This window comes from Anomaloglossus baeobatrachus, chromosome 5 (assembly GCF_048569485.1).
Source record: "Anomaloglossus baeobatrachus isolate aAnoBae1 chromosome 5, aAnoBae1.hap1, whole genome shotgun sequence".
NCBI classification, from domain to species: domain Eukaryota; kingdom Metazoa; phylum Chordata; class Amphibia; order Anura; family Aromobatidae; genus Anomaloglossus; species Anomaloglossus baeobatrachus.
Window position 1 is genome coordinate 115,397,026 of NC_134357.1, and position 22,734 is coordinate 115,419,759.

Below are 22,734 nucleotides of genomic sequence, written 5' to 3' on the forward strand. Positions count from 1 at the left end.
ACTTTAAATTGTTTTTCTGTGTTTGAAGGGGTATTCACTTAATCACATTATGTTTGGAAAGCACAGTCAATGCATATTTCTTGTTAATTTACAACCTAACATTTCTTTCTTGTACCTTTGTGTCTTTTTCATCTTTACCTTTCCTCTGTGCATTATGTATTTGAAAGGACAGTCCTATTTTTACATAGCTAAAACTATATTTCCCAGCAGCACCTTGCTTCACCTCAGTGCTGCAGACCACTCTCTCTCTCCTCTCGTAACTAGCTTCACCTCTCTGAGTTATCCTCAAGCTAATTTAGGTGTAGAATTCACCTTGTACTTCTGTGCTCTGTCCTGTACAACATCCAGACTGACCGATTTTATCTTCTACCATCTAAATCAGTTTAGCTGCCTATGTGGTTTTACAGCATTGGTAGCTGGTTTATAGCAGAGCTCAAATGTCCTTCGTTCCTCCACAATGCAGTTTGTAATTACTAGGTAGTGCAGAGCTGAGACATAAACTGGGTTTGTTACCACTGGTAAAAGATCAATGAGGTGAAACTGCAAACTCTGCTCTATTGATGCATTTGGCATCTTTTGGAACTATAGCAGAAGGTTTCCAATGGCAACTGGAGGGTATAGAGAGCCTAGAGGGGCATACTTTGTGGGGATGATATGTTCAAAATGGCGCAAATTTAAAAATGAGTTCTATTACTACAAATTAATAAATATATGTCTGCATTATTTTAAGACCACATTGTAATTTTAGGAATAACCCTTTAAAAGGGAACCAATCATCAGGGTTTTGGTATATAACCTAAAGCCAGTGCTATACTGGCACTATCAGGCTGATTCTCTACATACTTGTAGTGGGCAGCTCGGATGTTTAGGTTTTGCAATCCAAGAAAGTAAAGTTTATAAAACTGGCAGCTACTTGAGTGACAGCAGCTGAGGAGCAGATAATATCTGGGAGGAAATTCAGAGTTATCCCCTCCCCCTGTTAGAATTAGCATAAGTATTATACCATCGATGTAACTTTTTTCTTCCAGGACCTGTGGTGAGGTCATAGCCACGTGACCAGAAGGGGCGAGGGACTCAGCCAACAAAGCTAATATCATGAAGCAGCATTTTCCTATTGGTTGAGGCCCTGACCCTTCTGGTCACATGGGTATAACCTCACCACAGGTCCTGGAAGAGAAAAATTACTTTAATTGTATAATACTTATGCTAATTCTAACAGGGGGAGGGGATAGCTATGAATTCCCCCCAGCTATTATCTGATCCTCAGCTGCTGTCACTCAAGCAGCTGCCGATTTTATAAACTTTACTTCCTTGGATTTCAAGCCCTAAACATCCGGGGTGACAACTAAACGTATGTATAGAATCAGCCTGATAGTGCCAGTACAGCACTGGCTTTAGGTTATATATGAAAATCCTGGTGATTGGTTCCCTTTAAGTCAATTATACGTTCCACTAAAATCAATGTGATTCAATGAGGCTTAAATTTTAAATGTGCATACCCATCAACAATGAAACAATAGATATACGTGAGGTCAGTAGACAGTCAGAACACAGACTCAGAATATAATGAGACTACTCTATTATAAACAAGACATCTCAAGAACAATGTCCTAAAATGTGCTATCGTCACTCTCTTTTTTTTCTGGTCAGGTGCATCTTCATCTGAGTCTGAAGGTGAAGCCAGCAAGACTGACATGGATCAGTACGTATGTGTTGTTCAGAGTCATTTTGTACAATAGTATGTTATTTTAGGAAGATTTCCAGATGTATATAGCATTCACCCTTTGCCCTGCTATTTCTAAAACTATACTATTAGAAAAAAATCCCTTCTTCAGTCTGGATGCCATCTTCCAGTCTCTGCCGATAAAGTCTGCAAGTTCTGGTGGTGTATATCAATACAGAGCATATTTAGTTATACTATCTGCTCCACTTTAGAAAAGAATTAGGGGTACTTTGCACATTGCGACATCGCTACTGCGATATCGTCGGGGTCAAATCGACAGTGACGCACATCCGGCGCTGGTAACGATGTCGCAACGTGTAAAGCCTAGATGCACCGATAAACGATCGCAACAGCGTCGTAAATCGGTGATCTGTGTAGCGTCGGTCATTTTCATAATGTCGCGCCAATAGGAGATACGACGTTGTTCCTCGTTCCTGCGGCAGCACACATCGCTGTGTGTGAAGCCGCAGGAGCGAGGAACATCTCCTTACCTGCCTCCACCGGCTATGCGGAAGGAAGGAGGTGGACGGGATGTTTACGTCCCACTCATCTCCGCCCCTCCGCTTCTATTGGCCACCTGCCGTGTGACGTCACTGTGACGCCGCACAACCCGCCCCCTTAGGAAGGAGGCAGGTCGCCGGCCAGAGCGACGTCACAGGGCAGGTAAGTGCATGTAAAGCTGCCGTAGCGATAATGTTTGCTACGGCAGCTATCACAAGATATCGCATGTGCGACGGGGGCGGGTACTATCGCGCTCGGCATCGCTAGCATCGGCTAGCGATGTCGCAGCGTGCCAAGTACCCCTTAGTATGAAAAAGTCTAATATTTACAAGAATTTCATTTTAAATGACTGAGAAAATTATTCTTGATAAAATGTGCAGACAAATATTACTCAGAGCAAATTTTATCAAGATGAGAAAGTATATCTTTGTTTTTGTTGATCACAATTTTTCATGTTAAAGCAGGGGTGGGGAACCTTTTTTGGAAATTTCTACCAACCTTTGGGGGCCGCAAAAAATGATTGGCATGAAAATTACCCTAAAATATTTGGTCAAACAATTAATTAACTCACACATACACCCCTACTGTGGTGATTGGAGCTGCTTCTCTTTGGTGCGGCGGTGATGTTCGGTGATATTGATAATGTTGCTTTTCACAACTGCTTTTCCAGGTTTGTCTCCATCTGGAGCGCAGACGACAGATTGATAAAAAATAGGAGACCCTGGAGACATATCACAGGAGGAGCTGGGGGCATATATACATCAATATTCAATATACATCACAGGAGGGGCTGGGGACATACTGTTATATACATCACAGGAGGGGCTGGGGACATATATATACATCGCAGGAGGGGCTGGGGATATATATATATATATATATATTACAGGAGGGGCTGGGGACATATATATACACATCACAGGAGGGACTAGGGACATATGCATACATCACAGGAGGGGCTGGGACCATATACACATCACAGGAGGGGCTGGTGACACATACACATTACAGGAGGGGCTGGTGACACATACACATCACAGGAGGGGCTGGGGGCACATACACATCACAAGAAGGGCTGGGGGCACATACAAATCACAGGAGGAGCTGGGGGCATATGCACATCACAGGAGGGGCTGAGGTTCGGACATCACTGAGGGGCACGGACAGTACTGCCGGGGACGGACAGCACTGGCGGTGGCATGAATAACGCTAGAGTGACACGAACAGGACTAGGGGACATGAACAAGACTGAGGGAGCACAGACAGCACTGGGGGGTGGCACACAGCACTGTGGGTGGGGGTGGCACATAGCACTGAGGGAGTACAGACATCACCATGGAGTCCCAGACAACACTGGGGGGTGGTGGCACACAGCACTGGAGGTGGCACACAGCACTGGGTTGGTGACACACAACACTGGTGGGCATATATAGTACTAGGGGTGTACGCAGCAGGTGGCAGGAGGCTCACAGCACCAGGAGGCAGGATGCTCACAGCACTGGGAAGCAGAAGGCTCACAGCACCAGGAGGCTCACAGCAGCGAGAGGCAGGTACAGCAGAGAGGCAGGAGAAGCACGGCAGTGGGTGGCAGGTACCCCAGGGAGGCAGGAGGCTCACAGCAGCGGGAGGCAGGTACATCAGAGAGTCAGGAAGCTCACAGCACTGGGATGCTCACAGCACTGGAAGGCAGGAGGCTCACAGCATTGGAAGGCAGGAGGTTCACAGCACTGGGAGGCTCACAGGCTCACAGCAGCAGGAGGCAGGTACAGCAGAGAGGCAGGAGGCTCACAGCAGCGTGAGGAAGGTACAGCAGGGAGGCAGGAGGTTCACAGCCGCAGGAGGCAGGACTCCCACACCAATGGGAGGTAGGAAGCTCACTGCAGCAGGATGCAGGAGGTTCACCGCAGCAGGAGGCAGGGACAGCAGAGAGGCAGGAGGTTCACAGCAGCAGGATGCAGGAGGCTCACAGCAGCGGGAGGCAGGAGGCTCACAGCAGCGGGAGGCAGGAGGCTCACAGCAGCGGGAGGCAGGAGGCTCACAGCAGCGGGAGGCAGAAGGCTCACAGCAGCAGGAGGCAGAAGGCTCACAGCAGCGGGAGGCAGAAGGCTCACAGCAGCGGGAGGCAGAAGGCTCACAGCAGCGGGAGGCAGGAGGCTCACAGCAGCGGGAGGCAGGAGACTCACAGCAGTGGGAGGCAGGAGACTCACAGCAGTGGGAGGCAGGATGCTCACAGCAGTGGGAGGCAGGATGCTCATTGCAGTGGGAGGCAGGAGGCTCACAGCAGTCGGAGGCAAGAGGTTCACAGCAGTCGGAGGCAAGAGGCTCACAGCAGCGAGAGGCAGGAGGCTCACAGCAGCGAGAGGCAGGAGGCTCACAGCAGCGAGAGGCAGGAGGCTCACAGCAGTGGGAGGCAGGACACACAACAGTGGGAGGCAGGAGACTCACAGCAGTGGGAGGCAGGAGGCTCACAGCAGTGAGAGGAAGGAAGCTCACAGCAGTGGGAGGAAGGAGGCTCACAACAGCAGGAGGAAGGAGGCTCACAGCAGTGGGAGGCAGGTACAGTAGGGAGTCAGGAGGCTCACAGCAGCGAGAGGATCACAGCAGCAGGAGGCTCACAGCAGCAGGAGGCAGGTGCAGCAGGGAGGCAGGATGCTCACAGCAGCTAGAGGCCAGTAGAGCAGGAGACAGGAGGCTCACTGCAGTGGGAGGCAGGATGCTCCTATCACTGGAAGGCAGCTACAGCAGGGAGGCAGGAGGCTCACAGCAGCGGAGGCCAGTACAGCAGGAGGCTTACAGCAGTGGGAGGCAGCTACAGCTGGGAGTCAAGAGACTCACAGCAGTGGGAAGCCGGTGCCGCAGGAGGCTCACAGCAGCGGGAGGCCAGTACAGCAGGAGGCTCACAGCAGTGGGAGGCCAGTACAGCAGGAAGCTCACAGCAGCAGGAGGCAGGTACAGCAGGGAGGCAGGAGGCTCACAGCAGTGGGAGGCCAGTACAGCAGGAGGCTGGAGGCTCACAGCAGCAGGATGCAGCTAAAGCAGGGAGGCAGGACGCTCACAACAGCAGGAGGCCAGTACAGCAGGGGGAGGCCAGTACAGCAGGAGGTTCACAGCAGTGGGAGGCAGGTACAGCTGGGAGGCCGGTAACAATGTTGCTCTGCTTCTTCTGAGAGACGATAGCACAGCTCATCTCACGCTTACCCCACCCACAAAGTAATGTCCTCAGCAGGCTGGCACAGGTCAGTGTGCTGAGGACCTAATTGTATGCGCACAACACATTGTGATTTAAAGGGCTGGCAGCCGACAACCGCAGCTGCCTCTGCTTTCCGAGTGCTGAGGTCCCCTGGAATGTGCCCGGGGGTGGCAAAAGTCATCGCACAGCGGGCCAGAGGTTCCCCACCCCTGTGTTAAAGGAAACCTGTCACCAGGATTTTCCCTTATAAACTGTGGCCAGCACCAGTGAGCACTTATATACAGCATTCTAGAATCTATATATATAATTACCTTATTCTCTTTCTGTCTGTCTGTCTTACTCCAAAATGACGTCATTACAGTGACAACCGTCGCCACAGCGCGTGCGCTAAAGAGCCTGGGACCAACAGCTCAGCTAAGTGAACAGCATGAACTACGGCGCGACAGGATGATGCCCGACACTTTTCCCCGAACCCACACGGAGTTCCGACTCCCAGGTGACTGCTGCACTCCCGGGAGCCCACATCGGCAACCCAGCCGAGACATACCCTTGCATTGCTGGGATTGTGCCGGGAGCTGGCGTACGCTGGTAACCCTGGTACACATCGGGTAACTAAGCCAAGCGCTTTGCATATTTACCGATTGTGTACCATGGTTACCAGCATAACTCGGCTCCACCCCCCCGCCCTTCACCCTCCGCATGTGTACACTGAACACACACACACACAGTCACCTGTCCCCAGCCATGCAGTCCCCAGCACTGACGTCCTCAGTGCTATGGCCCCGCTCGGCTCCAACCCCCCGCACTCCGCCCTCCGCATATATACACTGAACACACACCCCGGCACTACCGCACCCATCATCATCCCCACACACACCCCGGCACTACCGCACCCATCATCCCCGCACATACCCTGGCACTACCGCACCCATCATCATCCCCGCACATACCCCGACACTACTGCACCCATCATCATCCCCGCACACACGCAGGCACTTTAGCGCACCCATCATCATCCCCGCACACACCCCGGTACTACCGCACTCATCATCATCCCCGCACACACAAGGACTACCGCACTCATAATCACCCCGGCACTACCTGAGTGAAGTCTCCGGTGACAGCGCGTCTCACTTCAGTTGCTGCGTGAAGCTGACACAGAGTGGTCGTGTTCTACAGCACTCCCTGTCAGCTTCATGTAGCAGAGCTGAAAGTGTCATATGGATTACGTCGGACCTGGAGGGGTGTTTGGGGATTAATAAAGTGGTAAATGAGGGGGGGGGGGTTGTCTTTTATTCCAAATAAAGGATTTTTCGTTGTGTGTGTTTATTTACTTTCACTTACAGGTTAATCATGGAAGGTATCTCGGGGAGACGCCTGCCATAATTAACCTAGGACTTAGTGGCAGGTATAAGCTGCCATTTAACTCCTTATTACCCCGATTGCCACCGCACCAGGGCAATTCGGGATGAGCCGGGTAGAGTCCCGAGACTGTCGCATCTAAAGGATGCGGCAATTCCGGGCAGCTGCTGGCTGATATTGTTAGAGTGGTGGGCTCCCCATAACGTGGCGCTCCCCATCCTGACAATACCAGCCTTCAACTGGGCTTTATCTTGGCTGGTATCAAAATTGGGGGGACCACAGGTTTTTTTTTTAATTATTTATTTATTATACTGCACGATATAGACCCACCCACCGGCGGCTGTGATTGGTTGCAGTGAGACAGCCGTCACTCAGCGTGGGGGCATGTCTGACTGCAACCAATCATAGGCGCTGGTGGGCGGGGGAAGCAGGGAATACGAGATTGAATAATGAGCGGCCGGCATTTTCTAAAGCAGGAGAAGCCGCCAGAGCAGTGTGACAGCCGTGCAGCGCCACGCCGGTGATCGGTGAGTATGAGAGAGGGGGAGGAGAGAGACCAGGAGTGATTTTAAATGATTTAGATCGTTCTGCTGGATATGCTGAGCATGCGCAGTAGAACGTGACGGGATCCGTCAGCGGATTCTGCCGCTTAGTGCGTTGTGGCGGAATCCACCCCCATAGACAATCATTAGACACCTTGGCGGATTCTAACGGTATCCGTCAAGGTGCGCTATTTTAACAACCCAAAAAACACTACATGCAGTGTTCCTTCCGCCCGACGCTGCGTCAAATTAACAATGCAGCGTCATCCAGCGGATGCAACACAGACACTTGCGTTACAGTGCATCGTCAATACAAGTCTATGGAGAATAGCGCAGTGCGTTAACGGACTGCGCTATTCACCATAGCGGCGGATTGCGATGAACGCAAGTGTGAAAGCGCCTGAACACACACACACACACACACATACACCTGGATTGTTACCTGTCCCCAGCCATGCAGTCCCCGGCACTGACGTCCTCAGCACCATGGCCCCGCTCGGCTCCACCCCCCTCACACACATTACCCCACAGGATGGGGGCACATGTTAGGATGGTGGCTGCACCACGATGGGGGCACATACCAGCATTGGGCCACATCACAGCATCAGAATATTTTTACTTAACTTTACACTGTTCATGGCCTTCTTTCATTACAAGCCATGGACATCATTAAACATTAGACTCATTGTTACGCTCACCGAGGAGCGGCGAACGTCCGGAGGTGGACCCACTGGACCGTGCACCGGACTCCCCTGGGAAGACGGCCAGCAGCGAACCCCTATACAGGGACTGTGCGGCGCCTCCCCAGAAGGCCTAAATGCACGGCAGCCAGGAACCGGAGGTAGGAGTCTCTGTACGGCCAGGCGTGGCTCGGGTACGATGTCCGCGGCAGGCGGAACACGGAAGTGGCACCGGAGATGTTTCACAGCAGGTGACGTCCACAGCCGGTACGGTACAGATAGTGTCCACAGCAGGTATGGCACGGTGACGTCCACGGTAGGAATGGGTGGTGACGTCCACAGCCGGTATGGTCTAGATGGCACTACGGTGAGACACAGGATTAGAATCAGGTAACAATTGTACGGATCATAAACAATAGCATAGACAGATTAGGACACTGGCAATGCACTAATAGAGGCGTTGCTCGGGCGCCTGCTGCCGGGGGAAGTGAACTTAAATACCTATTAGGCAGCAGGTGACCTCTGAGATCACTTCCAGGATTTGGGGCATGCCACTTTAAGAAAGGGGGCGTGGCCTCGCACGCAGCCTAGAATCACCTACAGCAATTCTGTGTGAGGAGGAAACTGCAGCAGGCCTTGGAGTGGGAGCAACGTCTGCAGAGCCCTGGGGCCGGTAAGTGGAAGGCCTTCTCTGCCTGGGAGTGGGGGCAGGAATGCATGTGGGAGCCATGCTGGGACTGGGCAGATGTGAGGGAGAGCTCCCCCCCGGGGTCTGGTGGGACCAGGCGTTACACTCATCTATAAACAATTATAAGAATACTAAATTAAACCTAACCCATCCAGTCCATTCGTTACCTTATTATTCAATCTGCTTACCTACATACACATTCTAGACTACCCGATACATTAGAATCGGGCCACCTTCTAGTACTGTATATAACTACCCAGGAGCTCTGTATAACTTAAAAAAAAGCTTTTATTATACTCACCTAAGGGGCAGTTGAGTCCAATGGGTGTCGCTGCTCTCGAGTCCAGTGACACCTCTCCGTCCATCGCCGTCCTCCTTCCCAGCTCTGTGTGGAAGAAGAATCTTACATCTTCCATGCAAAGACATTCATTGCGCTCCAGCTCATGCACACTTTAATCTGCTGTGCTGAGGTTAGAGCAAAGCACTCCAATACTTTGATCTGCCCTCAGCAGCCATATATACCCGGAAGGGGGACATATATACCAGGAGGGGGACATATATAACAGGAGGGGCCCAGGATGGGAACATGTATACGACCAGTGGGACATATATACCAGGAGGGGCCCAGGATGGGGACATATATACTAGGAGTGGGATATATATACCAGGAAGGGCCCAGGGTGATTGACTGAGCCCCTCCCCCTGTACCACCACTGTCTGAAAGAGCCCCTCTCCCTGACTAGAGACTATGTCCCCTCCCCCTGCATCACTCGGACTGACTGAGCCCCTCTCTTCATATTAATCCTGACTGACTGCGCCCCCTCCCCCTGTATCACCCCAGATTGACTGAATCCCCTCCCCCTGTGTCACCCCAGACTGACGGAGCCCCTTTTCCCATGTATGACCCCTGTTTGATTGCACCCTCTTCCCCTTTATCACCCCTCACTGACTGCATTCACTTACCCTGTATAACCCTAAACTGACTGCATCCTCTCCCCCTGTATCACCCCTGACTGACTGCGCCTCCTTCCCCTATATCACACCTGACTAACTGCGCCCCCTTCCCCCTGTATCACCCCTGACTGATTGTGGCCCCATCTCCTGTATCACACCTTACTGACTGCGCCCCAGTACTGAGGACGCTGGGGCTGATGCTCCTCTTCTAAGTTCGGTGGAGCGGGAATGCATCTCGCGTTAACCCCGCCCACAAAGTATGTCATCAGCACGCTGGCACTGGCCAGAGTGAAGAACTAATCCTTTGGTGTATGTCCTCTCAGCATTCAATAATGAATGCTATGAGCGCGTACTAGCAATGTATATGGGAGATGAAAGTCTGACAGCCAGCAAGACACGACTGCCCACCTGAGCACTGCAGTCCCCGGGAACCTGCCCTGGGGCCACACGAAAGTTTGTGGGCTGAAGGTTCCTCACTCCTGATCAAGAGGATAGGTGTTAACTTGCTGATCTGTGGGTGTTCTATTGCTGGAACCCTCACTGATCAGCAGATTGGGTCATTTTTTATTCCTAACAGGGAACTGTTATTCCCAATTCAAAATGGCTCGGCAGGTGAGGAGCCAACTATTTTCTATGGAGCTGCTGGAAAAAGCCAAGCACGGCGCTAGGCAGCCTCATAGGCAATTAATAGAGCGGCAGTTGAGTGTGCACTGCTGCTCCATGCTAACAGGTATACAAGTTTTCTGTTCTCCCAAACATTGCAGGTACCAGCTGTCAGACTCTACCGATCAACAAGCGATTGCTTATTCTATTAAATAGGTGATAATAACTTGTTTTCATCAAACAACCCCATTTAATTCACAAAATACTTTTTAGCAGTTCTTGAAATCTAGCAACAGTTGGAAATATTCACACAGGTAGATAGGCAGAGAAATAATTGGAAATTGGTTTTATTAATTGACGTTAATGTATTTAATTGACTTTAATTTAAAGCCTAAAACCTTTTATCATCAAGATGTTTTGATATTAATTGCTATTACCGTATATTTAGTGGTTCAACTCTATTTTTCCTGATATAAAGCTATAAATCCCTTGCTATGACATATAGTTAAATGAGAAAAATTTGTCGCCATAACTGCATACTGTTTTATTATTCAGTGCAATGACTACCATAAATAGTATTCTGTAAGATACTAAACTCCCTCTAGTGGTGGCTACAGGCAGTTACAATTTAAAGGGGTATTCCCATCTCAGACATTATTTCACATCCATCAGATACACTGGGACCAGCATCTGTCTCAAAAACAGGGCCCTATCTTTCTTCTGTTTAGAATGAAAAGGTGGCCGCACATCAAATCTCTTCATCAAACTTCTATAAGGCTACTTTCACACTACGTTTTTTTAACATGCGTCCTGAACGTTTTTTTAACGCAAAAACGGATCCAGTGCAAATGCGTTTTCATTTCAATGCATTTGCAATGGACTCGCGTCAACATTCGTTCACATGCGTTTGCGTGCGTTTTAGTGAGGATCCAGCGAGTTGCAGTTTTTTAACATTTTTCAAAAAACGCTACTTGTAGCGTTTTTGAGCTGCGTCCAAATACTGCAAGTTGCTGGATCCTGACTATACTGCACGCAAACGTATGTGAATGCTGGCATGCTGATAGACAGGATCATGCTTGCTCTACTGAGCATGCCCAGAAACTAGCCTCTGGTGATCAGTCCCTCTTTCTCCCTCCCTCTCTGTCTCTCCCCCTCCCTCTCTCCCCCTCCCTCTCTGCCTCTCCCACCCTCTCTCTCCCCCGCCTGAGAGCTGCGGACACTCGTAACCAAGATAAATATCGTGTAACCAAGCAAAGCGCTTCTCTTAGTTACCCGATGTTTACGTTGGTTACGTGAGCAGGGAGCAGGCAGCCGGCTCCTAGCACCTGCGGATGCTCATAACCAACGTAAATATCGGGTATCCAAGCAAGTTACCTGATGTTTACCTTGGTTACGAGCCTCTGCAGCTGTCAGAAGCCGGCTCCCAGTCTATCACGTTCAGTTCCCCTCACTCCCGATCACATGACTCCAATGCCCGCCCATAAACTTAAAGTGACAGGATCCTGCAAAATAACACATGCATTTGTATGCGTTTTTTTGCTGTAAAAGCAGGATCCGCTTTTACAGCAAAAAAACGTTCATGACGCATGTTAAAAAAACGTAGTGTGAAAGCAGCGTAAGAGTTCTGAAAATTGAGAAGTTATATTCCGAACTCCTATAGAAAATAATGCCTGTTTAACTCTTTTTGAAAGAGCTGGACTCAGGTAGGACATCTTTCACAAATGTTAGATTTTTTCAAAGTAAGTACACCAGTCTACTACGCTCTAAAAATATATATTATTGTCTGAAGTTTGTATTGTGACAGTTGCTGATAAATCCACTTTATTTAAGAATCAGTACTAGATTGTGAGGTCAAATAATGCTGTGCATTATGTTAATTTTATGGTGCGCTTTTGCTGCCTTTCTTCAGGCGGATTCCGGGTGGATTCCACTTGAAAAGATCCTGTGCGCAACTGCCCTTAGGCTATGTGCTGACTTTGCCATAGGTTTGTCACCAGGTTTCACACAGCTGCTCCCTGGAATCCGCAGCTATCCATTGCTGTGGGATTCGAGCTTTTTTGTTGCAGTAAACCTGCAGAACAAGTGCGGAAATACCTGCGGAAGTCCCGGCCTCTATCTCCATAGTGGAAAGGCGGGACATCCGCAGTTATTTCTGCATGAATAATTGACATGCAGTTACGTGCGGTTGCGGGAAATCCGATGCATTTTTCGCAGCCGCACATACCGCAGCATTGATACAGCATTCCCCAAATCCCATATGATAACATAGGGAGTGTCTGTATTTGCGTAAACCTGGGGATTTATCTGGAAAATCCGTGGGTACGTTGTTCCGTGGGCACATAGCCTTAAAGGAATTTTCCACTTTTAGAAAACCTGCATCCTCACTTGCGGTTTGGTGTAAAAAGAAACAAACCGGGTTTTACCCACCGTCCCCAGGTCCCACCCATGTTCTTATTTTCAGTTATTGTCTGCAGTGCTAATATGATGTTGACAGCTCTGCAGCCAATCGTTGAGCTCAACTGCTCATGTTATCTACACGGGAGGGGTCGCTGAGCTCACTGATTGGCTGTGGCGCTGACAACATGATGTCAGCAGGCTGGACCCTGGGAGAGTGACTAAAGCACAGTTTGTTTTCTCTACAACAAATTGCACTTGAGGACACAACTTATCTGAAAACCCCTTTAACATTGTATTTTCTGTATTACTGTGAAGGTCACAAAGTGACAATTTGACAGCAGAAGTATCTGATCCTGCCGCCCTCCAAGAAATAAATATTCCAATCACTGTTGTACAGCAAGGACAGACGCAACAGGTGAGATAATATTTGATCATTGCATTTTTTTAAATGTTTCATTTAATTCTAAAAAAATTTAATGAACCAAAAGACCTAAATATTGCCACCAATAAAACACATAAGAAAAACAAACTGCAACATAATAAGTATGGTGCCTGAGGGTTTGGGCACATGACATCTTTTTCAGGCGAGTATGCTGCATAGCTTGTCTGAGAAACGTTAGAAAGAAGTAAGAACATCTGCAGTGCAATGGAAAAATGATTTGCCGTTCACATGTTCAGTCTCCAAAGGCTCCAAAGGCTCTTGACGTTTGTAAATACATGAAGGGTTCAACTTCTTCTCCCCCTGGCAATTTTCCATTTTCATTTTTTGCTCCCTTTCTTTCGAGAGCCGTAACGTTTTAATTTTTACGTCAATCTTGCAATATGATATTTTCTGGGATTTTTTGTTTTACCATGTACTGGAAAACGGGAAAAAAATGCCAAGTGAGATGAAATTGCAAAAAAAGTGCAATTGCACAATTGTTTTGGGGATATTTTATTCACCATGATCACCATATGGTAAAACTGATGTGTCCGTATGATGCCTCAGGTGGGTACAAGTTCATAGATATCAAACATGGATACTTTTACTTTTATCTAAGGGGTTAGGAAAATTCAGAGGTTTGTCTAAAAAAAGAATGGTGCTTTTGGCACCATTTTATGAGACCCGTATTGTTATCAGTTTTTGGGATCTGGGGCTCAGTGATGGCTTATTTTTTGCATCTTGAGCTGATGTTTTTAATGATACCATTTTTGTGTGGATGCTATGTTTTTATTGCTTGGTATTGCATTTTAATTTATTTTTGTGATGACCAAAAAATGTAATTTTTTTCATCATATACTGATCAGATTAATTCATTTTATATTTTGATAGATCGGGCATTTCTGAACTCGGTGATACCAAATATGTGTATGGTTTTAATTTTAACTGTTTTATTTTCAATGGGGTGAATGGGGGGTTGATTTGAACTTTTAGGGCTTTTTTTTTATTTTGTAAACCTTTTTTTCCCCATTTTTTATTTATTTTACTGGTCCCCCGGTGGACTTTATGGATCAGCAGTCTGAGTGCTTGTACATTTCTGTTGATCAGAGCTGCACAGTTCTGATCAGCAAAAATGCACTGTTCCTTTAACAGCCACCGCTCTGTCGGCTCTTAAAGGAAGTACGTCATGGTCACATAATGGGTCATTACATGACCACAAGCTACCATGACAATCATCGGCTCCCTGTGATCACGTCACATGGCCTCTGATGGCGGCAGGGAACGTCGCAGCCATTTAAATCATGCTGTCACATTTTGTCACATTCGCAGATCCACCCACGCCTGTTAGCACCACATGTCTGTTGTTCAAATCAGCAGACATGTGCAGTGATCACCGCTGATACTCCAGCTGCCAGCGGTGATTGCCGCAACACAACCAATGATGTATCAGTACATGATCGGTTGTGAAAGGGTTCAGGGGAATCTAACATCACTTTGACTTTTTTAAACTGTTAATATGGGCATACAGGTTATAGAATGCTGAAAAATGTCATACCTGTGTGTCTCATATCAAATGTTTTGTTGTTGAAATATCATCTTTTATCACTTTATGTATATGAGCTCTTCTGTTACGGGGGGCTGTCTGATAATAACCGAAAGGAGTATCAGACAGTCAGGGTCCACCGTGCAAAGACTTTGCTGCAGACTATGGCAGAGTGCAATACCTCTGTTAACTCACAGAAGGATATAATAAGAAAGTAAAGCAATTCCTCCCTTACTTGGAGGGTGTGTGGAATGATCTCTGTTAATAATCACAGAGACAAAGGCAATGTGTGCGAAATGGCACCTACCTAGGTCCGCTCTTCTAGTGGTGCAAAAGAGACGAACAGCAGCGTAAGCCGCACAAAGCTCCTACCTGCGTTCGCTCCACTAGTGTGCGAGGACACGAACCACTAGATATGGCACCTGCCTAGGTCCGCTCTTCTAGTGGTGCAAAAGAGACGAACAGCAGCGTAAGCCGCACAAAGCTCCTACCTCTGTTCGCTCCCCTAGTGTGCGAGGATACGAACAACTGCCAGACGCAGTATAAGGAACGTTACCCTAGCGGCAACGTCCACCTACGAGTACAATCACAAGGCCCAGCCAGACCATGTGCCTCAGGCACCTGCCTATGTCCGCTCCCCTAAGAGGTAAGGATACGGACAGCAGCCGAAGCTGTAAGGTATAAGAACGCTACCCTGCCGGTAGCGCTCACCTAGCATAGACAGAGGAATGCCTAGAGGAACGCGCACAGAGCGTCTACTCATATGCATGAACCAAGAGGACTGAGCACCATGCGGCGTGTGTCAGGGTCTTATATAGACTCTGTGCCTCATCCAAGATGGAGGACACCAGAGCCAATCCGCTTCCAGAACGACAGGAGTGACGTCATGCTGGCCTATCACCGAGCAAGACGTCACAAGCACATGACCAGCGACCAATCGGCATAGAAGGTGTCAGAGACATGTGACCTCGTGTCAGCGATGATGTCACCCGCACATGTGCAATGGCTCCAAGATTGGACTTAGTCTCCGGCGCTCGCACATGTGCAGTAGCAAGAAATCTGGACTTAGTTCACAGCGCTCGCACATGTGCAGTAGCAAGAAATCTGGACTTAGTCTCCAGCGCTCGCACATGTGCAGTAGCAAGAAATCTGGACTTAGTCTCCAGCGCTCGCACATGTGCAGTAGCAAGAAATCTGGACATAGTCTCCAGTGCTCGCAGCAACCATAACATCTTCCAGGCTATGGGGCGGATGATGCCTGGAAGATAACTCCGCCTCCAGATATTATTTTAAATAAAAAAAGGCGTTACCAGTGTGAGACAAGTAACTGACACAGAACAGGAGGGGTTGGAGTGTGATTGATTGAGGTGTGGACAGGTGTCTTTTATACAGGTAACGAGTTCAAACAGGTGCAGTTGATACCGGTATAATGAGTGCGGAGTAGGAGGGTGTCTTGAAGAAAAAATGAAAGGTCTGTAAGAGACAGAATTCTTGCTGCTTGTAGGTGATCAAATACTTATTTCATGCAATAAAATGCAAATTAATTATTTAAAAATCATACAGTGTGATTTTCTGGATTTTTTTTAATTCTGTTTGTTTTATTCTGTCTGTCACATTTGAAATGTACCTACACTAAAACTTACAGACCTCTCCATACTTTGTAGGTGGGAAAACTTGCAAAATCAGCAGTGTACCAAATACTTATTTTCCTCATTGTATACAGTTTGGGATGTTAACTCCTGCTGACACATTCCCTTTATAGATTGGTATAATTGTGAAGTTTCATTATATAAAAGGCTTCTCTGTGACTTACCTTATTCCATATTCACTCCATTTTTTAAAAAATTGAGAGCATTGCAAAGTAATTTGTAGTAAAAAGTGCTCTTTCTCCCTCTTTACTGTCACCACTGAACTGAGCACTCCTGCGCTGCATTCCTTTTTGTCTATTAAATGTTTGGATAATCTTTACCTGTAATGGCTTGTGAGGTCATAGTTTTTATAAAATTTTATGATGAGATTTAATCTTGAAAATGACTTTATTATTGGTTTCCTTCAAATTATTTCTGCATATAAATAGCATATGTCAATTCTCCTCTAAACCCCATTTAATTGCAACTTTATTCTATATTAAGTATTTCTTGTCCAAAGATATTACTTTCTATTAAAATGCTGTTTGGTTTTGACATTTCTCCAGAAAAGTAATTTTTGTCCTGAAAGAGTCAATTTTTATATCTCATCTCTCAATCTTTCACAGAATTCGACTTCATACCTGCAAGGATTGGACGGAAGACCATTAATGGCTGCTCCTGTTTTTACAAAGGTGAACTATCTATATTCCCTAGGTTGCAACATAACTTTAATTGCCAATGAATCATTCCAAAACGGAAAACATACAGACAGTGCCATAACTAGAGTATGATGGGCCCCGCTGCAAAGTTTGGGCCTGGCCCCCCAGCATGTTGATCATATGTATGGGCCCTTGTAGCATCATAAATCCAATAAAGACATAGGAGTTATCCCCCTCTTTCTTTATTGTGTAGTAATGTCCCCCATCCAGGGCTGTTCCCTGGTAAATATGTTCCACATCCAGGTATATATGTCCCCCATTCTAGGCCCCTTTCTTGGTATATAAGTCCTTATGCTGGTATAGATGTTTCTTATCCTGGTATGTATGTCTGCCATCCTGGTATGTATGTTCTCATCCTGGGCCCATCTTGATATATATGTCCTCATCCTGGGCCCCATCCTGGTATATATGTCCCCTTTCCTGGTACATATGTCCTTATCCTGGTATAAATGTCCCTCATCCTGGTATGTATGTCCCCCATCCTAGGCCCATCCTCGTATATATGTTCTAATCCTGGGCCCATCTTGGTATATATGTCATTCTGAACCAATCCTTGTATATATGTGGCCCATCCTAGTATATATGTAGTTCATCCTGGCATGTATGTCCTCATTCTCGGCACATCCTGGTATATATGTCCTCATCATTGGCCCATCCTGGTGTATATGTGGCCCATCCTGGTATGTATGTCCTCATCCTGGGCATATCCTGGTATATATATCCTCTTTCTGGGCCCATTCTGGTATATATGTCGTTATCTTGGGCCCATCCTAGTGTATATGTGGCTCATCTTAGTATGTATGTGTCGCGGGTGGCGGTGCGCTGCGCTCGCTAACGCTCGGGTCCGGCGCTGCAGCTGCTGCTCGGTGGCTTGAGCGGTGGGCCGGATCCAGGGACTCGAGCGGCGCTCCTCGCCCCTGAGTGAAAGGGGGGTGGTTTGTTTGGGGATTTAGTCAGTGACGCCACCCACGGGTTGTGGTGAAGATGGGCACCACCGCTGCTGGTGACGGGGATCCCGGGAGCGATGTTAGGGAGCAGCTGGGATGTTGTTGTCCCCCTCCGTGGGTAGGGGTTGGTGGTCCCGGGGCCCGGTGGTGTGACGGGGAGGCAGGGTCGGTGAGGTGCAGGGTTGCAGGGACAGCGCGCCGCGGTGCCGGATGGCACGGGTGTACTCACTCAGCAATGGATGCACAAAGTCTCCGGTAAACCAAACGGCTGGATGGATGAGTTCGCAGCCGGCTGCAGTGTCTCTCTCCCCGGACAGGTGATTGTGGCTGTCTTTCCCTGCACCTTTGTGTACTGTGATGACTCCAATGGCTTCCCAACGGTTGTCCGCTCCCCCGTGTATAGATACCGGAGGAGCCCGTTTTGCCCGCAGGCGCTGGCCCTCGGATTTCTAGCCGGTGGCGGTGGCTGTATATCCTCACGGTGTGAGCGGTTGCCTTCAATCGGGACTTAGTTGTTAGGGAACCCCGGGGGTTCCTGTCACATTCGGATTTGACTGTTGACGGCGGCTCCAAGCCTGGTCGGGGTCCGATGGCCCTGCCTGTGTGCTTAGCTTCACTCCGTTCCCGGTACCGGTGGGCCACCGCCCAGCCCCGGTCCTTACGGCTCTGCGGAGTTCCACCAACTCCTGCAGACGGCCACCACCATCTGCCAACCTTGCTGTCAGTGCCTGGTCTCCGACCCAGACACTTGCAGTACGTGACCTCTCACTTTCACCTCCTAGACTCAACTGTCTGCTTTCCCGCCTCCAGGCCTGTGAACTCCTCGGTGGGTGGGGCCAACCGCCTGGCTCCGCCCCACCTGGTGTGGACATCAGACCCTGGAGGGAGGCAACAAGGGTTTTTGTCTGACTAATGTAACTGTCCGGGGGGTGGGTGTGTGTGTGTGTGTGTGTGTGTTTTGACTGTGGCTACCTGGCTAGTCCAGGGTGCCACATATGTCCTTATCCTTGGCCCTTTACTGGTATAAACAGTTGTCGTTCTAACACATAAAAAACAAAACATTCTATTCACCTCCCTCCACTCCCACGCTACACAGTGTCTGTAGCTAGTATTCAGTGGCCGGCAGCTGACATTGGAGTGCGCGCCATAGCACATGACATCACTGTCATGCGCTCCCAGTCACGTACAGCCCAATGTCAGCTGCCGGTCTTAGTTTGACTGGTAGCTTGTGTTGCAGCGAGGTACCCGACGGGACTCTATGCTGTAATGCATTTCAGCTGGATGTACGCCCTCCAATGCACATGCAGCTATAGCAGGCACTGGGGTCGGTGAAAAAAGAAAAAATTCAGCTCACCTGTCACCCAATGCTGCAAGATCCCAGGGATGCACGAAGTCCACTGGTTAGTCCTGACCAGCATGAAGGTGACAAAGAAAATGGAAGGTTTGGACCCAGCACTGATTCCGGATAAGATAAAAAAAACTCCTTTATTGGTACATTTTAAAAAACATGTGGAGACCACAGATGGAAAATTCGGGTCATAGGTAGCCTTTACATGTTTCAAACTTCATGATACAAACAAACTTCATAATAGAAACAAAAGAGTCCTTAACTGGGGTCGGTGAGCCTCTTGTACTCCCAAGCCCAGTCACGACCTCTGTGACTGCGATTGTTATGCCCCTGCATACAGAATATAAATGTAATGAATAAGTAATCTAAGAGCACCATAATGTGGAAACAGAGACCCTGATTCCAGTGATGTGCCACTTACTGGGCTGTGTTTTGCTGTTTCAATACAATCAGTGTTTTATCAGCAGGAGATTATCACCATAGGACAAAGGACTTCGTGCATCGTAAGCCAACCACACCCAACCACTGATTAGCATCTCTCTGTAACTATACATAATACACAGAAAGCTGTGGTGTGGCCGGGGTCATATGTAGGTATAAAACCGAGCTCTGCTATGAGTGCAGCAGAGAAGATTGTGATTCTGTCATAACTGCTGCACCCAGTAAACTAAGTGATACATCGCTGGAATCAGGTTTTCTGCCCCTACCTCATGCAGCTATCAGATTATATAACAAAAAATGATTACAGATTCCCTTTAATAACATCATGAAAGTTATAAAAACAGGGCATATCTTCTAGTATTGATTGCTAATCATTTTTACTGGTGTTATATTGATGGCATTGTGGAATTTATTAGAATAATTTTATTTGTTTTCTCCTTTATGTTTTGTAGACATTGCAAGACATAACGTCTTCTGAGGGTCAGTTGGTTGTATTTGAAAGCCGAGTCAAGGGATCTCCTTCCCCAAAGGTTGAATGGTACAGAGAAGGAACGTTGATTGAAGATTCACCAGATTTTCGGATTTTACAGAAAAGTAATCTGCTTCCTATATTTGATTTTATTCAATATAGTATCCAATACAGTATTCACACATATACTTATCTACATGCTCACCATATACATATACAGTGGGTGAAATAAGTATTGAACAAGTTACTAATTATCTAACTAAATATATTTCTAAAGATGCTTTTGACATGAATTTCTCATCAGGTGTCGGTAACAACCCATCCACTCCTCACAGGCAAAGAAGTCAAACTCAAGATTTCCATAAAATAAGTTACAGTATGTGTAATAATTAAAGATAAAAAGGAAAAAGTATTGAACACATGAAGAAAGAGATTGCAAAAATCATGGAAAGTCATGACACCAGCTAAAATGTATCAGCAGTTAGAAAGCAATCCTGCTACTTAGTGAAAAATAATATCAACTAGTTCAACTAATGGCCTATAGAAAGGTGTCTCATTACCAAGGTGACACACAAGAAACATCTCATGATGGGTAAAACCAGTGAGCTGCTTCAAGACCTTTGCAACCTTATTGTTGCAAAATATACTAATGGCATTGTTTACAGAAGAATTTCTAAACTACTGAAGGCTCCAGTGAGCACTGTTGGGGCCATAATCCGGAAATGGAAATAACATAATTTCACCATATACCAGTAACGACCAGGTGCTCCTTGCAAAATTGTAGACAGAGAAGGGAAAATAATTATCAGAGTTATCCAAGAACCAAGAACGACCTGTGGAGAGTTAAAGAAAGAACTGGAATCAGCAGATACAATTGTTTCAAAGAAAACAATAAGTAATGCTTTCAACCTACATTGCTGAACAAACAGCATGCTCAAGTGTGTTTAATGTTCGCTCAATATTTAGACAAGCCTTTGAAATACTGGGAGAATATAATAGGGTCAGATGAGACCAAAATGTAACTTTTTGGATGCCATAACAAACCATGTTTGAAGGTTAAAAGGCACTCCATATCACCCCAAAACATCATACTAAGGTGGGAACATCATGGTGTGGGGCTGTTTTCTAGCATATGGCTCTGGCAAGCTCTTCATATAATTGAAGGAAGGATAAATGGACAAAGTACCAAGACAATGCAATGTCGTCTGCAATCTACCAGGATGATGAAAATGAAATGAGGGTGGACATTTCAGCAAGACAAATGTCCCAAACACAAAGCCAAGGGTACTCTCAATTGGTTTCAGAGAATGAAAAAAAAGCTGCTAGAATGGCCCAGACAATCTCCTGACCTGAATCCAATAGAAAATTTATGGAAGAAACTAAAGCTCAGAGTTCATAGGAAAAGTCTACAGAACCTTCAGGATTTGAAAAGTGTTTGCTCAGGTGTGATTTTGGGCCATTCTCCCACACAATGCATGTGACTAGTTTATCCATATGGGAGGTGTCTTGAAGCTATAATCACCAATAACGGATTTTGTACGAAGTATTAAATACATTTTAGTAAGTGTGTTCAACACTTTTTCCCTTTGTCATTATTACACATAACTTAATTTATGGATTTCTATGGTTTGATTTCTTTGTCTGTGTGGACTGGATGGGTTGTTACCGATATTTGGTGAGAAATTCATGTCAATCCCATCTTTGGAAATATATCTACTTAGAAATAAGCATGCTTGAAACAAAGTTGTTTACCCACAAAATAAAATTACCAAAATTTAATCTATGGTTTATACTATTGCAACTACTTAATGAATATCATTATCCAGAACATACAAAAAAATGATTTTATTTTTTTTTTTTGTTTTTTTTTAAATAATCTTATATAAGCAGTTCAGTCAGTTAAATGGTTTACACATATTAGAATCACTATTAATAAATCAAAGGTGAAAATCACAAAATTGTACTAAATTTTATATGTAATTTTTTCCTAGAACCTCGATCTATGGCTGAACTAGGTAAGTGTAAAACTATGAGTATGAAACAACAAAGAACCTTACTCAGTTATGGAGAAAAAATATATAATATGTATAGGGACCTTCCAGTTCTACCCTGACATGATACAGGGGAAAAGAAAATGTAAGAGAGGTGGACACCAACTGCGTCAATGTTGTGTAATGTGAATTACATTTTACATGTTTTATAAATACTGTGATATATATATATATATATATATACATAAAATAATGCATAGTGTATAGCAATGTAAGGTATAATGTAAGATGTAGCAGTGTTGGTAATGTGTACAGTATTATAATGTAAAGTATGTGTGTAGAAAAGTAGGTAAAAGGTTAAGTCTGCCCAGGAACAGACTGCAGGGACATAAACAGTTAAGTGTTGGGACTAGTCCAACCTGGGAGGAGTCAACTGATAGTGAAATGGCTGGCAGGGCTTTTGAAGTGGAGGAGTAAGTGTCGCGGGCGGAGGAGGGGACGCTGCGCTCACCCACTGCTCGGGTCCGGCTGCCACTGCTGCTGCGGCCTCTGCTGCTCGGTGGCTCGAGCAATGTGCCAGATCTCGG

At 46.8% G+C, this 22,734-nt stretch overlaps 1 protein-coding gene across 3 annotated transcripts in view; it reads left to right on the forward strand.

The window, feature by feature from the left end:
• Nucleotides 1-22,734, forward strand: part of MYPN (myopalladin) — a 336,685-nt gene that overhangs the window by 257,706 nt on the left and 56,245 nt on the right. For all 3 annotated transcript variants that reach the window (XM_075348786.1, XM_075348785.1, XM_075348788.1), the window contains 5 exons: nucleotides 1,651-1,702; nucleotides 12,956-13,055; nucleotides 16,859-16,924; nucleotides 20,140-20,281; nucleotides 22,148-22,171. In XM_075348786.1, coding sequence (XP_075204901.1) covers nucleotides 1,651-1,702; nucleotides 12,956-13,055; nucleotides 16,859-16,924; nucleotides 20,140-20,281; nucleotides 22,148-22,171 — 384 coding nt within the window. The remainder of the gene's footprint in view (nucleotides 1-1,650; nucleotides 1,703-12,955; nucleotides 13,056-16,858; nucleotides 16,925-20,139; nucleotides 20,282-22,147; nucleotides 22,172-22,734) is intronic.